At 42.9% G+C, this 17945-nt stretch overlaps 1 protein-coding gene across 1 annotated transcript in view; it reads left to right on the forward strand.

The window, feature by feature from the left end:
- LOC119661166 (altered inheritance of mitochondria protein 21) overlaps window positions 1-17945 on the forward strand; it is a 248694-nt gene that overhangs the window by 138350 nt on the left and 92399 nt on the right. Inside the window, exon 2 of the mRNA XM_038070381.1 lies at window positions 11969-12147. Coding sequence (XP_037926309.1) covers window positions 11969-12147 — 179 coding nt within the window. The remainder of the gene's footprint in view (window positions 1-11968; window positions 12148-17945) is intronic.

A 17945-nucleotide genomic window follows, 5' to 3' on the forward strand; every position in this document is an offset into this window, starting at 1 on the left:
TCTTGGCGGGCGGATCTTCACGGTCAATTTCGGCAACTTTTTAGGTTTCTGGGATAGCCATTCCCTTTAGGTCGTTCTCGGCCACTTAGAATGATCGTCTGATCGTCCTATTTCCCATAATTTCATCACAAATGGCGCCCGACGTGGGGCCCCAAATTTCATGGAGGAATTCTCGCGATCAATTTTGATTTTTATTTTTATTTCATACTCTCCGATGGGGAGCAACTCCATTGTCATTTCTTCGTTAACAAGCACCGTGTGTGAAGTGTTTCTGCACACCGGTGAAACAAATTTTACGGTTGGGTTGGCATTTTGGCCATTTGAGAGTTCACGGGAGTTGCGAATAAGGAGTTGAACATTTAGAGGAGTGGAGTCCTCAGGGTACATTTTTTTTAGTTCGCTATTTTTTTTCGGCTTATTTTGGTTGTTGAGAATTTACCTGATTTCATTTTTTTTGTTTGATTATTCTTGGTTTAATTTTTTTTCTCTACGATTTACCTTATTTTCCTGTTTGCTTTTGTCTTTTGATATTTTCTTTTGCTTTGCTTTTCATAACTTTTACGATTTCCTTATTCCTCTTTGCTCGATTTTCGTTTCTATTTCTTTCTTCCTTGAAATTTTTGCTTGGTTTTTCTCCTGTGGAGAATTTTTCCCTTCTTTTTCTTTGACATCAGAAATATGTTTCATCGACGAGATCACGGGTCTTGTGACCTTTATCGCCTTCCTTCCACTCTACCTCCAGGTCAATGGAGCTCTGCTGAGCTTGACCTGCCAGCACCCCGTGATGACTGACGGTGGCATGATTCTTCGAGGGGTCCTGGACTTGGTCAGGACATCAAAAACTTTGCTCATCAACCAGTTCTTCTTTCGCGTAGAGGCCTTGACCAACACAACCCTACAGGGAAATTTCGGCCTGCTGGGTACACTCTTTTCAGAGACAGAGCAGCAGATTGGTACAGGGACTACCACCAGTCTGTCGGACGAATCGACCCGATGTTCAGAGGCACCATCTCTATTTTCCGACTAGCATGGTTCGTGAGCTGCGTAAGTTAGTGCAGCAGAGCGAAATTTTAGAGGACGCCTCTCAAGCAAGCTCTCTAGCCAATTGTGCTGCTATTTTGCTGAATCTGAAGAGGGTGTTGACATAAAGAACATCTCAGCAAATCCTCAGTCTGAGATTCAAGATAGTGATTTAGACTTCGTCTCGTGGAATTGACGGTAGATTGGACATTTGTTTGAAGACTGTTGGGCGGATCTCAAAGTCTTTTGCTTTGGTTGCGGGCGGATCTTCAGAACCAATTTCGCCAACTTTTTAGATTTTTGGGATAGCTATTCCCTCTAGGTCGTTCTTGGCTACTTAGGATGATCGTCTGACCCTCCTATTTCCCTTAGGTTCATTACACGGGGAGAACTTAAGACTTCCAAACGGCTCTGTGCTCGACATTAGGTCACCGTCAGATGGTTACCTCTGTTCAAGGACCCAGTGCGGAAGTTGGGCGATATACTCAGGGATATCGACTTCTACATGTACTACTGCGGCCCCTACGAGATGCTTGAAGCACCTGAATATAACGCCGATTTTACCAGTCACCAGGGACAAGTTGCTGTCGAATAGGCGACAGCAAAGCCCCGGGTTTGGACGGCATACCGAATAAGGCCCTCAAACTTGCCGTTAAATGTAGACCGGATATGTTCGCGGAGCTGTTTGAAACGTGCATGTCCGAGGGTATCTTTCCTGCACCATGGAAGCGGCTCAAACTGGTGTTGATGCCTGTGGCTGGCAAACCTCCAGGCGAACCGTCCTCCTATAGACCCATATGACTTCTAGATATTATGGGGAAAATGTTGGAGCGGGTTATTTATAATAGATTATTCCTAGTCGTCGCGAGCAAAGGGGGTCTTTCAGATAGGCAGTTTGGGTTTCGTAAATCCAGATCAACCATCCATGCCATCAAAATGGTTACTGGCTTGGCCGAAAATGCAATTCATGGAAGAGGTTGTACCAGCAAATATTGCGTGGTGGTGATCCAGGATGTGAGGAATACATTGGCCAATTGCAACCTTATACGAAAATTTCTGGCGACGATTGGTGTTCCCATCTACCTCGCCGCTATTATCGATAGCGAACACTATGGTATAATACCGATGATGGATCCAAGGAGTACGTTGTCTCTGCGGGTGTTCCACAGGGCTCTGTACTGGGCCCACTACTGTGGAACATAAAATATAATGATGTATTTAACCTTCGGGTTCCGGAGATGGCCACGGTGGTGGGTTACGGCGACGATATAGCACTGGTTGTGGTCGCAAAACATCTCGAGGATGTGGGTTGTACTTAAGCGAAGCAATCAGTGTTATTAAGGCTTGGTTGGAGAGTGCTGGACTGGTATTCGCGGATGAAAAGACGGAAGCGGTTCTGATCACTAAGCGCCCCAAAAGAAATTACGCATGCATTAGAATCGGGAATCGTATCATCACTTCCAAGCCGGTCATCGGATACTTGGGGTGATGATAGACGGAGGACTCAATTTTAAACAGCACATAGAGCATACTTGTAAAAGAGCATCCACCACGAGTATGGCTCTCGCAATGATGATGCCGAACGAAGGAGGACCGCGGCATACTTGTAGGCTGCTCATAGTCAGGGTGGTGAGTTCTATCATACTGCATGCAGTCCCAGTTTGGGGAGAAGCGCTGCAGGTTTTAGGCAATACCCAGAAACTGAGTACGGTTTACAGAAAAGTATCCTTAAGAGTGTGTTCTGCCTTCAGGTCCGTCTCAGACAATGCAGCTTTCGTCATCTCGAGAATGATGCCGATTGACATCCTGGCAACCGAAATGATGAACATTTATAACACCAGGTCCACTTCTCCCTTATCGCAGGTGAAAAAAGCCGAAAGGGAGAGATCCATAAACAGATGGAACCAGCCAGAAAAGGGTCGTTGGACTTACAGGTTGATCCCTTCCATGGGGGAGTGGCTGGAGAGAAAGCATTGGGAGATCAATTATAATCTCGCCGGCCATGGAGGATACCGTTAATACCTGTACAGGTTTAAACTGGGCACCTCCCAAAAGTCCCAAAGGACTCAGCGCACGTATTCTTCCAATGTCGTACGTTCGTGGAAGAAAGGAGGAACCTAAAGGAACCTAAAGGAAAATTTTGTCAAGAGAATGGTAGATTGTCAAGAAGACTGGGATGCGATCAATTCCATGATCGCAGTAATCCAGGATAAACTGCGAAAAGCAGAACAAGTGAGTTAGGCGCGGTTACGAACCCCGTGGGTAGACGGAAGGAGACCTTGCTAAAGTAAGCGAACTCCGTCCCGTGATGTAATACCTAAAGATGGTTCCACGGGGTAGGGGGGGGTCGGGGGTGGTTTTAGTGGGTGAAAATTCCACACCATGGCATGCCCAGGCCAGGGTCTTTTGAAGATTTCCACCTCCTTAAAAAAAAGATACTTGAACCAAGTCCACACTATTTCAGCCTCGACATCGGTGGTACGCTCAAGAGAGTTTCCTTGGCCCGCTTGTTCCAGGAGGAAAACGCGACTAGGAAGAAAGGCGCGCGATGCGTCCATTTTGATTTGCGGTAGCTGTGATGAGGGAGTTATATGTTTGGTTCCTCGCTATAACACCTTTGGTTTCGCTTGCGAGGGGGGGTGCTGCGGTGGAATGAGGAATATGCGTAACGAGCGTATTGAATTTTTGTTTATAGCCGCTGTCTCAATTATATCCAGTTAAACCGCGCCAACGACTTTATCTTTAATTAGGGGATGGGTGTGAACTCTCTAAGTGAAAATTTGAATTTGTGATTTTATATGTTAATATCAAATTTGAATTACGATCTATGCAAAACTCTATTCATTTATCAAACCTAACTCCAAACTCAAAAGCACAATAGCCATAACACGCTGCTGAAAAAGGGAAATTCCCGAAGCACAAAGGGCATTGCACTCACCACAGAATCTCGTTCGAAGTATTCTGCGAAGGAAACCGTCTGCAATGCTTTCTGCTTACACGTTTTCTGTAAAAATTTAAATACATTTTAAGCCATAGAAAACGCTGTTTGTCGGTAAGACTAACTGACATGTGAATTCCATAATCCGGCAACAATCGCGACTTCCCAACTCCCCAAAAATCCCGTCAATAGATCCCCTATTGGATTCAAGTCATGTTCTATGTAGACAAGCAATCGTTTCTCTGGCATTCCGCAAAATTGTTTTTAATCCTTTCAAATGGAATTTTCAATGCATTGCATACATTTATTCATATGCTTCCTTCCTAACATTTGTAGCTATGTGTGCGTACGTGCATGGGTGCATGTTTATTTGAAATTCAAAACATTTATTCATTTTGCAACATTCATAGGAAAAGTTAGGTCGAAGTGAAGTTTTCGAACTGTAAGTTCCTATTGCCAGCACGAAAGCCGGAAAATTCTCCACCCAGAAAATATTTTTCATGTTCTACAAATCGGGGGCGAAAACTAAAAATTGTAATACATACTTGTGTCCGCCATAGTCACCGAAGTTGGTATTGTTGCCTCCAAGGTAGTTATATGTTAAACTATTTGCTCTTTGACTAGGGCCCTTTCATGGTACCTTGAGTTTGTTGGGGGCTAAGTGTGCCATTAATTGGGTGGATGAATAGCAGTTTCAAAGGACCTGTAAAACAGCAGCCGTAACCGCAGTACGACTCACTTACTTTGTTGCGAATATGTGTAACAACTTCGAAATTTGTATTTGGAATATTCCGTTGAAGAATTTCGAGCAGGTCCTTTGCCGTTTCCAGGTTGATTCCAATTTAGTACCCCCTCTGGTGTTCATAGTAGTCGCATACCTTTACTGCAGATTCGACAACTATTCTGCCAATGCATTTCCATACATATGAGTGCCTCTATCCGGCCAGAATCCTTGCAACCAAATCTGACTTGATCTTATTCTGTGGGGCATTGCAAATCGTACCAAATATTCATTACAAGAGGCTTAGGAAGTAGTGTACCTGTGGGGCTGTTGATTTGATGGTATTTTTACGTCTGCTATGCCGCTGTTTGTATGATCTCTTCGGAAATCAATTCAGGAGTATCCTTGATAACTCTGTTTGAGCAATATCGAATACAATTTCTATAGTATCGATTGTAAAACCAAGAGATTCGGTACTAAATCTAATGAAAATTATAATGGCTGGACCTCTTTTCAGCCCAGGCTCTGCTACTTGAATCAACGACCCTAACGCACTTTGTTAGTGGGCAAACACAAAATCCTTACTCCTGAACAATATCAGGCCATCTTGTGTCATCAATATTGCTCTCCACCGTCGATACTTTCGAATTCTGAACTCGAAACAGGACTTTCTTCCCATCCCGGCTGCGGAGCTATCGAACTGAATTGGCCCCTATTGAGCCAGCAGAATCCATTTTCGTTTTTCGATGTTATGGCTCTCCAATCAAAACTTTTATTCCGTACGGGAAAATTGAACTTCACGAAAAGCGCACGGAATCCCCATTTATTTTCCTTTTATTTTTTTGTTTGCAAGGAATTCCAGGTAGGTTGCGGTAGTCAATGAATGAACTTTCGGTATCTTGTGAAGAAACAACATGGCTTGTAAATGAATACGAAATTGGAGGTTCGTCCTTTTGTATTTGATGGTGTTTTATGGGTACGCGTATGCACGGCTATGTAAGTGCAGTCCTGGTTCTTTTCGTCAGGTAAAAACAAATTTGCGGCCGAATTCGGATTTCAGTCAGAAGGTAATACTCGTAAATGCACATTTAATGACTTTTTGGTTTACTGCTGGTGGAAAATTATGTTTTGAACTGCTTTGATACGAAGGGAATTAAAACTGTAAATAAAAGAAGAAAATAGTTAATTATTTTTCATCGGCAGGTGGTGAATGACTCTGTATTTCGTTCAGGAATGTATGTATATATGCGAAACATCTAACTCTTCCCGTTATTTTAGTTTAGATTCAGGAAGATCCTCCACTTTTCTACACATATAGATGCACGAAGGTCCTGGGGGTTTAACGTGAGTACCTGTCTTGTAGACTTAATCCCACGGTCTTCTTAAGACACGGATTGATTTTGTGACCACGATCAGAGCCCCGCCGCAGCAAGCTACGACGGTACCAGTCTATACCGAATGCATGGCTCAGCATTCATACTGGTGAATGCAAACCTACCAAAATCTCTACCGAACTAAGGCGTACGGCACCCGTGTTGAAACGCAACACCACGCCGAGGCCCGAAGGTTTCTGTTCGGTTGAACGTAACCACAACCCCCATGAAGCTCCCACTAGGGGGCCAACCGCAAACAACCGAGCTGAACGCACATACAACTGGAGTTCACCTGAAGTATGAAAGTCGAGGGGCTATCCCGGTTCCCATGGTACCAGTATACCCTTGATAAGGTTTCGTAACTATTGTCACTTCAGATGAGTCCCCGTGCAGACTCGGGTCTGATCGCCCTAATTAGGCCTTTGGAATATTCGCCTTCTGCATCACGGCCGGCAAGCCAATGCGATACAGCGTCTCGCGGTGCCACCACTATGGAGGTTCGCCTCGGCCACTTGGTTTTGGTTCAGCCCGCCTTCGAGCACCACATGTAGATGCAGAAGGATATCTTATGTACTACTCCAATTAGCCTACAAAATTATTAAACCCTGAGAATAGTTTCCAGTAAGTGCCAAAGAACGGAGTTCGGTGACCACAGCCTATTACTGACCACAGACTATTTACTGTTTTAAAAGGCCTCACCGGAAATCAATAAATATTGAAAATTATTAATAACTGCGCCTTAGCCGGTCCCAAGCCCGGCTGTGAAAGGAGAAGGGATAGATAGTTTCAGTCTGAATGGCTGTACGCCATCGCAGCATCTCAGGGGGTACGAGAAGAAAGTGCAGGAACTGGGTCGGGTTCTCGTAATGGACAGCACGGCGTCGAAACCGATAACCGGAGGCGGTTCGACGTCTAGGCGCCACGAAGACCAGGAACATTGCTTCATCTGCTGCAGGTGTTTCGACGACGACAACTTTAGCAGGTTCGTGTATGCAGCGGATGGAATGGACTGAGGTAATGAACCCCAAATAGCGGTGGGATGGGTACATCATCATCTGTTACACCAGAGATTCGTCGAGCTGATTTGATTGGGGCATAGGCGGCGGCATGAACAACACCACGCCGCACTGCGTGCAACAGTTTCAATACTCTTCTTCACCTTCCAGCTAAAGTCTCCACTGAAGCTCGGGAAACGATACCACATCGCATATGCAATGCACAAAAAGTGAGTTTGACCCACAGAAAGGGGCAGCCCAAGGACGGTGTTCTATCTATAGGTACATCTCAGATGACATAGCTTACGTCGTCGCAGGAATGATACACCTGGAAGAAATGGCGAGCATTTACTATGCAAAAGAAAATACCTATCAGTAAATGGCAACAGTGGTGAAAACAGCCAACAAAGGATGGGTGAATCTACAGGCTGATTCTTGCTACCCAAGAGTAGTCTTAGCAAAAGATAGGCGGACCAATTCGAATTTTATTCAGTTTCTCATGAAGCATGGAGAGCACTACACTTATATGGTTTTTAATTAGATAATGTACTTGATTGCCCAAGCTGCGATGAACTCCCCCAGGACTCGGGGAACAAGAAGGTCATCTTCCATTACCCGGAATTTATGTACGAAAGAAAACTCTAGGTCAATTCATATCCCAAGAAGATTAGATTAGGATCAACTTCACGATTTATTCAACAAAAGTTGAAAGAAAAAGAGGACAACAAGGAGTTGCGGTTTAGTATCGCCAGTGAAAGAAAGGGAACCTATTTGGAATGGGCTAAATTATTCCCTTGCTGTAAGGAAAGCACGAGTTTTGTTGGGTAAGAATCCCATATACTGGCATGTTTGGGCCAATACTTTCAATGAGGTTTTATTTCACGTAAAGGAGTAGCGATGACATCATGTAATGAACATGAATGCTTGGTGAAGAACGCAAGGTGATGTATAGTAATATCACAGAAGTGATATCACTTTGAAGTGTGATGTAACATTACCATCATTGAGCGTGATCCAATCATTACCAAACACCACAACATGGTAACGCAAGTAGAGAAGTGATGATGATATAGTTAACATAAGTAGTATTTTGTAATGTTCACGCCGGTATGAAACAACATCACAAAACATCACCGAGTAATATTGTAGTGAATACATCACACGTTCTTAGTACAAAAGAACATTACACAAAATCAAGCAGCTGGTTGTTCGCAAGAATTATGATTCTCTGTGCTTTGCATATGAAAACATGCAGTATATATGGAATTTTCGCTTTCTTTTCTTTTGCGTGATTGAAAGCTCTTTCATCAATCATTATCCATCATATGCTCTTTTTCTCGATCTAGAATTGAGAGCAATGGAAGAATGCGCTTTTTCAATGTACTACCCTCAGGGGATCGCTCGCACATAGCTAGTGCAATATCTACTTTCTAGGAAGTAGGCTTGAGAAAGTCCCTCGGTGAAGACGAACCGTGAATGACGAGTTCACGTTGGGATACACTAGGAGTCTCCAGAACTGTCGACAGTTCTCTGCCTCCTACGATGAAGTGATGTGAGCCTCGCTCTGCCAAGGTGTTAACTGCTACATCTATCAGGAGTCATTCCCTGCGGGACCTTGGTCTGGTAGAATGCGTTGAACCGTTCCGAGCGAGCGCTGAGCCATCTGTAACTTCCGAGAATAGCTAAGCGTATTTCTAGCCTCAGGAAATTAGGGTAGAGGCTTTGTTCCTGAGTGTATCTGCATTCCTGACTATTGTAGTTCGCTCCTTTGCACGTGATACACTGGTATAAATTCCGGGGAGAAAATAAAGCAGGGTACCCCCCAGGAAATGCTTATCCGCATCCGTCTTGCAACTTTTCTCCAGAAAACCGGTAGTAAAGGCGTAAAAAACGGGTTGATGGAACTTTTTTCTAGAGACGGATATGGGTAGCAACCAAAATCGCTCAAAACGTAGATTTAGCCGTACCTCTTGCTGGGAACATCGTAGGCACCACCACGTAACACACACACAAGAGATAGTTCGTTGCAGAACAAATTTGTGAAAAAGTGAAAGGAGGTAGGCTTACTAGAGGGAGTGTCCTCCAGGTGGAAGTAGTCCTCAGGCTAGAACAAACTAAGGCTAAACAGGACAAGAAGAAATGACAAGACTTTTGCAAATGTCCTCGGGAACATCAAGCAGTTAGGAAAAGCTTATGTTTCTCGCTTATGTGCGCTTTTGAATTCCGTGATTATGGTTGTGTTACACAGCATTCTGAAGTGGCAGAAGCCATGAAACGTACATGCTCAGAGGGATAGCCACCACCAACTCTCGAGGCTACCAACCCGCTCTGTGGGGAAGTTGCTGAACAATACGCAAGGAAACTTCATAACAGCAGAAAAATCATAATTAATTGAGTAGGCAGTATGAAGGATACGAATAAGGGTTGTCCCCACTAAGTGCCGAGGATATGATAGGCAGACAGATGTGCGACCAAGTGAATACGTGCAACAATAAGAAAAATTGCGTTCTCTGCAGGAATCGTTGCATATCCGGTGGAAGTTCGCGCAAGGTCGTTAGGGCCAAATTGGAAAACGGTTGAACGCGAGAAACATGATCCATTTCCTATGTATCGGTGTTCAGGCACCTAGACTGTAAAGGAAGCATCCCCGAGATAACTGTTGCGTCGAAATTATTGGTCATCGGTGGATGGGCGTCGAATTCTAGAAGACTTATCCGAAAGCGATAATCAATACGTTGCCTTTGAAGTGGTTGATGCTAGTTGGGGGCGAATGCGGTAGGTTGAAGATTCGTTGAAGTTCCTGGAGTTGATAGAGTCGCGTTGGAGGATACTTTGGGGATGGAGGCCCCTGTCATAAATTTAGATATGAACGTGATAAAGATATCCTGTGATATGGATGATGGACTGTATTGTGAGGGCTTTGTTTTCTGCACATCTCATTCGGATTAATGTTAAAAACGTGGAATGCGCCAATGAAGACCGAGTTTTCACTATGAGAGAATCGGAAGAGGTGTTTCTCTCTATAAAAAATAGAAGGCGGCAGGTATTCCGGCAGTGGTATATACAGTGGTGTCTCACTATCGGCCGGAGCTACTGCTTACTTGAAGGCTTAGTTTTTGCTTTTTGTTGGAAGGTGACGAAGCTTGGGTTGATCAGCAAAGCCAAATCAGACTTTGAGCTACCATGGGTACATTTCATCAGAAAGGGACTCGGTGCTGCGTGCTGACGTACCCCAAAGATAGTTCGGGCTTATAGCAGTGGACGCTGTCATGGAGGTCATGAATGCGATTAATTTAACTGGGGCGTACAGCCTTTTATCACGATGGGTAGTGCCCTTTTTAATGCCTGAAGTTAAAAATATTTTCAATCCCGTAAGGTGGGTAGATATGCTAGGTACATTAGAAAATTCTTCCATAAATCTGGCCAAAATGACGGTGGCTTGATATACTGAATCGGAATTTGAAAGTCTCGCCGCTGCATCCAGATCAAACCTTTGATGGAATGAAATAGCGCAACCTATCACGACGAGCCAACATAGCTTGTGAACGGGACAAAGGCTAAACATAATGAAAAATCCTCTCGCGGAAATAGAGGGACTATTTGAGAGATCGCTCTTGCTCTGGAGAGCAGAAGGGGATGAAAATCGTGTCGAGAGTAGCACAGGGATCAATTCTAGGATAGAATTTCTAGAACGATCCCTAATATAGTCTGCTAACATTCGACATATTAGAAGAGTTGCCTCTGATTGGTTATCTCAACGATGTTGTAGCTGCATGGAATACTGATTAAGCAGGCGCAAAGCAGACTTAACTTACTGATATGACAGGTAAACGGATGGTTTACTGCCCATGATTCCAGCCTTGCGCTGAAAAAAAAACGAAATAATCAAGTCGACTAATGGCAAATGTTGGCAAGCGTACCTTTAGCAGAAGATCCCTTCTCATGAGTACGGCGCAGACTGTTTTGCGCGGAGGTATGGGCTGATGTTGTTTGCAAGGCGATGATTCGTAAACGCCTTGTGCAGGTATAAAGATGATGAGTTAACGAATAGCGTTTACCTCCAGCCAATCAGAGAAGCTTCAGTTAGTGTTGGACAGAGTGATCGCCATCGCTCGTCTTACTAAGGAAGGCAGGAGCATCTACAATTGCAAGGGAAAGGTTGCTCGTGAAGAACGGAGGCATAGACTGAATGAATGATGGAAAAGTTTGTCCTTAATCCTGCACGAGATTGCAAAGACACAATCACCTAACTGTGTATTTTACAATTGTGTGGTAGATGATGCCGATCACCACTTTTTCATTCTTTTGAAAGGTGGGATAGAATTTCTCAGCAACTCTATGCATATACATATAAAAAAAATCTCTCCGGATAACGTAGTCAGAGAGATGCTGAGTAGCCCTGGTAGATGCAGCCCTGCAGCACATCACGTTCGGTTTCTTTTTGCGTAGAAACTTGAGTTCGACCGGTGCGGTGGAGGGATTGAATGGAAGGGTGTTGTTTGAACTACCAAATTCTCTTCCACCTCTCCCCTTCTGGTGATGGAAGGAACTCCTTGACTTGAAGGCTCCCTAAGTCTGAAAACATTGTGGTACGGCGAGCAAAGGGACTAATATTGTGCTTCGTGATGCCTCCATTTGGCTGATGTATTCTTTAGGTACGTGATCCATCCATCCATCGACCATTCTCACAAACACAGTTGGGAAGTTCCACTCTGGTTCTATAGGAAATGTTTTAATGGAAAGACGGTGGACCTTTAAACCAGTCTACCTTAATCCAGGTGTAAAAGTGGCTAAATGAACTAATTTATCTTGGGATTTTCCTAAGCGAATCTACCTATAACTAACTACAGCATTTAGAGTTACATAGGACTACTACGCTTAATATTAATATATTAATATTTTCTTTTTGTTTCTATTGCAGTTCCCTTGGAATATGACGTAGAAGATTGGGATCATGATTCAATCTACGATTTCGATACAGAACAGTCAGAAGTTCGATATGATCCTAAATTGTTATCTGAGGAGTTAGAGGATACAATTGCTAGGCAACGTGGAGCATCTTGTAATTTATCAAATATCATTTACGAGCATGGAGAACAGGTAAGTTGATAAGAATTCCTGTAAGGATTTTTCTTTAATTCACTATCATATGTTGTACTCCCATGAGTCTTTGGACTTGTAGTGAAGTTTGTGGAAACTACAACCGTCCTCTTAAGCATCACATTTCTTTGATATCCTGACTAACTAATGAATAGTTGTTTTCGTTCAGGCATGCAAGGAAGTAAGTAGGCATGCAAGCATCTCCATTGGACGCACAGTTCATTAAGAGTTCGGGCCTGAAGGATATTATCGGACGAGGATTCATTTTCTCGAGGTGGTTCCTAGTTTGATTGTGGCATCTGGATTAGCGAAATGTTTCGTTCCATGCGCGCGATTGGGTTTTTGGCTTTTATACATGCTACATTTTTCGCTGTATTGCTTTAACGCGATTTCAGTTGGTTATCCGGTTTTTGAGACTCATTTTCGAACAAGCCCCGATGCTCTGGTGAGAGCGAAGCAAGGCTGAAGTGACAAAGACCTTTCTAAAGTGGTTAGGCAAGCGGCTAACTCATTATTATCATCATCAACGGTGCAACAAACGTATTCGTTCGCGGGCCTTAATAAGGAACTCCAAACATCCCGATTTTGAACCGAGGTCCATCAATTCGATATCCCCAAAAGCTGTCTGGCGTCCTGACCTACGCCATCGCTCCATCTTAGGCAGAGTCTGCCTCGTCTTCTTTCTCTATCATAGTTATTGGCCTTATAGACTTTCTGGGCTGGATCATCCTCATCCATACGGATTAAGTGACCCGCCCACCGTAACCGATTGAGCCGGATTTTATCCACAACCGGACGGTCATGGTATCGCTCATAGATTTCGTCGTTATGTAGGCTACGGAATCGTCTAGCCTCATGCAGGGGGCCAAAAATTCTTCGGAGGATTCTTCGCTTCAACGAGGCCAAGAGTTCGCAATTTTTCTTGCTAAGAACCCAAGTCGCCGAGGAATACATAAGGACTGGCAAGATCATAATCTTGTACAGTAAGAGCTTTGACTCTACGGTGAGACGTTTCGAGCGGAACAGTTTTTGTAAGCTCAAATAGGCCCTGTTGGCAGCCAACAACCATGCGCGGATTTCATCATCGTAACTGTTATCGGTTGTGTCCCACATTGGTTAGGTTCAGCCTAGTGCGTCTTACCGAATTCTCTCATGGTCATGTATAGTTTTACCCTGCTTAAGCTATCAGAAGCGGTTTATAGTTCAACAGTTTTTCCTTCGCTTGCCGCACAGAGAAAATCTGATCTGTTGCTGATTTGCTTGGAGTGAAGCCTCTTTGATATGGACCAATGATGTTCTGGACGTGTGGGGCTATCCGACCTAGCAAGTTAGCGGAGAATCTCTTATAGATGGTATTCAGCAACGTGATATCTCTATAATTGTTGCACTGTGTGATATCCCCCATTTACGTATGAGACAGATAATGCCTCTTTGCCAGTCGTCAGGCATTGATTCGCTCTCCCAGACCTTGAGCATCAGTTGATGAACTGCTTGGTGTAGTTGTTCTCCATATTTAACTGATTCGGCTGTAATTCTATCGACTCTTGGCGACTTCTGGTTTTTAAGCGGGTGGTGTCCGTCATCATGGATGCCTCCTGCAAGTCGTGAAGCTTGAACTGCTTCGCTAAGGCCCTAGAAGTGACCCCACTTGGGTTCTTACACTGTATAACGATTCGCGCGGCAGCACATTCTATAAGTAAATTTTTGACTTTGCTGCGGAAACCTTCGGTTTTGCCCTCTTCATGTCCAGCAGTCCTCCGGATCCTGTTTACATTTCCCAAGGGTTAGCTTTCACTCTTCTCAGTATTTAGAACAACTATTCGTGCTTGAAATGACGATTGCCTCGGGACGAATCCTCATTCTCTCCTTCTTCTTTTTTGCATTTTTTGGTCCAACTTTAGTTTAGCCGTCGTGCACCCTTTGAGACACACAAGATACGGGAGGAAAAAAGAATTAACAGTGATTTAGGAAACGTTAACAGTTGGCTTTTTGGATTAATTAGGTAAAAAAATTAACTAGCAATTAAGGTCTGGGTTCAGATATTTAAGAACAAGCTGGACCGTAAGCAGTTTAGACATAAACTCACTGCCGAAGAGGACAACTGGTCGTCGAAATACTGATATTTAAGGAATAAAAAAATGCACTATTCGACATTAAAAAATAAAATTTGTCTTTTTTTTTATTTTAAACTAATTCGAAAAAAAGACACACAACAACCGAAGAAATAATCCTTTGAGACATCGGCACCCTTGGTGGTGCTAGCGTTTTAGGTACTATTTTCCCGCCTACCGAGGTTGTGGACCCTCTCTTCAAAACGTGTGTGATACGCCTTTTGTTTTTTGGGAGCCTGCTGATTTCCTGAATGTTCGTCTTCTCTTTCCCGAACCCTTTTTTTTATTTGCCCAGTCACGCGTATACGGTTGGGTGTCACCTGCGTTGACTGCGTTACCGTCGAAGGAGTAATTTTAGGACTCTCCTTCGAATTATTCGCATCTTCCCGCGATTTGTTATTCAGAGGTCTGGTGGCTTTCACCATATGCTTGATTGTTTGGTGCACGTTTAGTTTATCTTTGATGAACTCTGAAAACTCAACAATTTGCGTCCCAAGTAAAATGGAGAATGACTCTTCCGGGTCTGCACAGCCTGCATTCTTCTCTCTGCACATTTCCTGGCATTAGAGGAGTTCCTTTCGCCCAGGCCTTTTCGTGTTAGAGTTGTAAGTAATAACATAGTGAATAATTTTGGAAAGTTTGACAAAAATCCAAATATTATTAATAAAGTTATAGAAGGTCAAAATTGTGTATTTTACGTGAATTAATCGCACTCTAAGGCTTGTATGACGTTATCATCATATAAAGTGAAGTCAAATGAACGGCGGAGTTGAAGTTTGAAAAGACATATGTATATCAAGGAATCTTTTGAAGTGAGGTATAGAAGAACGGGAAAACGTGAATTGGAAATTTCTCACACAAAATGAACACAAAACTTTTATACCCGAAGCGTCCAGCTCTCGGTATTCAGACTTGTTTCTTATATCGCATCAATTAAATTGCCCAGCGTTTCCAATGTCTATCTAGTTGCCCGTCGAGGCGGCAATAGCATAACAATAATAGCAAGGGAATCAACATGTTTTTTTTAGCAAATTTTTCAAGTATTAATTTTATGATAAAAGATAAAAGAGGGTGTGGATCGTCTTTTAGACAGTCTGAAAATGGATCGTAGAGAGGGTTGACTGTCTCCGATTATCTTTATAGCCTGGATTTTTTGAAATATGTTGAGCACTTTTCTAGGTTATTCTGATGGTAGTTGACTCCGAATTGATGGCCCGATGATTTGTACTGGTCTTTTAGCAAGGCTTCTTTAAGGGAGTGGAAATTGGAACCTTTCCTCGAATTTCTTTCCTTTGCTCGTACTAAAGTAATCATTGATTACTAATTTCGAGAATGACGCACTTACATATCTTTTCTTGTTAAATATTCCCAGCTTTTCTGAATAAAATCTCGTTCGTCATTTATTGGAAATAATTGGTCGTAATAGAGATGGTAATGTCAAGTGCAATTTCAGGACAATAGCTGTGCCACTTGTTGAACGTAGCATAATGAGATCTGAGTAATTCGGAGGATTAAGTCAAATATGTATTCGCAGTTAGAAAGTAATTAGGATATAAGTGGGATGTTGAGTCTTATTTGGCGTCAGGTTAAGTGAAGTTTTCCCGGAAATAAGCTGAGTTTCAACGTCTTAGGCTATATCCATTTCATGGAGGTTGAATCAAGGAGTCGAAATGTCACAGCAGAACAAAGGCAGATATTATCAGAAATCCCTTTTCTATAAATCATTGTCAGAAATAATTATTAGAGGCACGTGTTCTTTCCATCTGGAACTATTTATCATATTATATGCGAAAATCTACGTTTAATTGCATCCGAGCTAGAATTGGGGATGATAATAATTGCAAATGGATTTGGTATTTATGAGGATGGAATTACATTTACTGCATAAGACAAATATGCGCATTGAATGATTTATGGGAAAGCCAATATATCATTTGCTATTAGGCATTTTCACCATGTACTCATAGAATACAAGGTAGTATGTGCGGAATGTGTTCATTCATATGTGCTAAATGGACCTGCTTAGCCTCCAATATTTAGGATAAACGTGCAAACATGAATATTTGAGTAAGGTACGTAATGGTATTTATTTGATTGGCTTGTAGACAAATTTCAAATAGTTTCATTGCTTTGAATTGTTGCAACTTCAATTATGTGGTGCGAAATATGGGATCTGTCGACTAAAAAAGGTGGGGGACAGTTGTTTCTTAGTTGGTCCGGTTCGTCCTGAAGTGGATCAACAACATCTGGCAACCAGTTTTGGTTCTGCTGCTCCCAGAGCGCAAGTGAGGCAACTTCTAATGAGTTGCCTCTATCCTGTTACTTGTTACCTCTCCCTAAAAACATTTATAAATTTATATACAAATTTTTATATAATATCATAACAAGTTGAAGGTTCAGTTCGCTGTGTTACATTTCGATTTCAGCTTTAGTGCCAGTGATTGGTGACATACTTGACCAGAGGGAAGCATCCAAAGAAATTACACACATGCGCCACGATTTCGGATGTTAACATTAATTTTTTCTTCACTCTTTCTGGTGGCGGGAAGAGCTCCGTGTTCAGGAGTTAGCTAAAGTAAGAGCTGAAAATCCGCTTGATTGTTGTATTCTCCTATCCTTATTCTTCCTGTTTGACTAGTACGGTTTGATGTTGTTGGTTGGTTGGTTTTTGGTGCTGACGTTGCCACCATATCCTCACCTGCTCGATCTGGATGAAGGCAGTTTGTACGTCTCGGGTGGTTCTTCCCATGATGTCGATATCGTCAGCATAGGCCAGTAGTTGGGTGGACCTAAAGAGGATTGTACCTCTTGCATTTACCTCAGCATCACGGATCACAGGTAATTGGGTGTTTATTCGAAATTCTTGGCAATGACTTTTGTGAATGACCTGAAGAAACTGCTGTCGTAATCGACAGACGACTCAACCGACTCGGACCTTGCTGGAAGTGATGTGATAGCTGTTTTCGCCACTCCAAGAGTCAGACTTATCGACGCAGTTTGAGTTATACGTCTTCCTTAGCCGTAGGATACCTATCATCTGCATTGACTGTATTCCTAGCTGGGATCGTAGGGTTTGACAAATTTCCTTTTTTTTAGTGATTACGTCTTGTCCCTACAGTCAATAACTACACTCTATCTGGCTGTCTATCTCTCACACTCAATATGGTGGAAGGGTGGAAAGTATGAAGCTCTTCGTATGCAGTGAGTAACGCTATACTATTGGGCACGATTTTACCAGGTTTGATGGAAATCGCGCTATTAGTAACAAAGTTATGATGCGTGAAATTTGTCGTTTCTGTGCAAATTTACTGTAATCTAAGATATGTAATGACTTATAAGGATTTAGGATGGTCAAACGATGATCCTGAGTAGTCGGAGACGACTATTGAGTACGGTTCTGCCAGGTTTGGTGGAAATCCCGTTATTACTAACAAAGTTATGATGGGTGAAATTTGTTGTTTCTGTGCAAATTTACTGTAATCTAAGATATGTAATAATTTATAAGGATTTTGGATGGTCAAACGATCATCCTCAGTAGTCGGAGACGACCAGGAGGGAAGAGCTATCCCACAAACCTAAAAACATGACGTGAAGGTCCGCTCGCAAATTTGGAAACTCCATCGAAGTGCTCTGTAGGCACGTGCCTGCATACCTCTGCGTTAGCCAGACTCGGGAATGTGGGACGGC

This window comes from Hermetia illucens, chromosome 1, assembly GCF_905115235.1.
Source record: "Hermetia illucens chromosome 1, iHerIll2.2.curated.20191125, whole genome shotgun sequence".
NCBI lineage: Eukaryota > Metazoa > Arthropoda > Insecta > Diptera > Stratiomyidae > Hermetia > Hermetia illucens.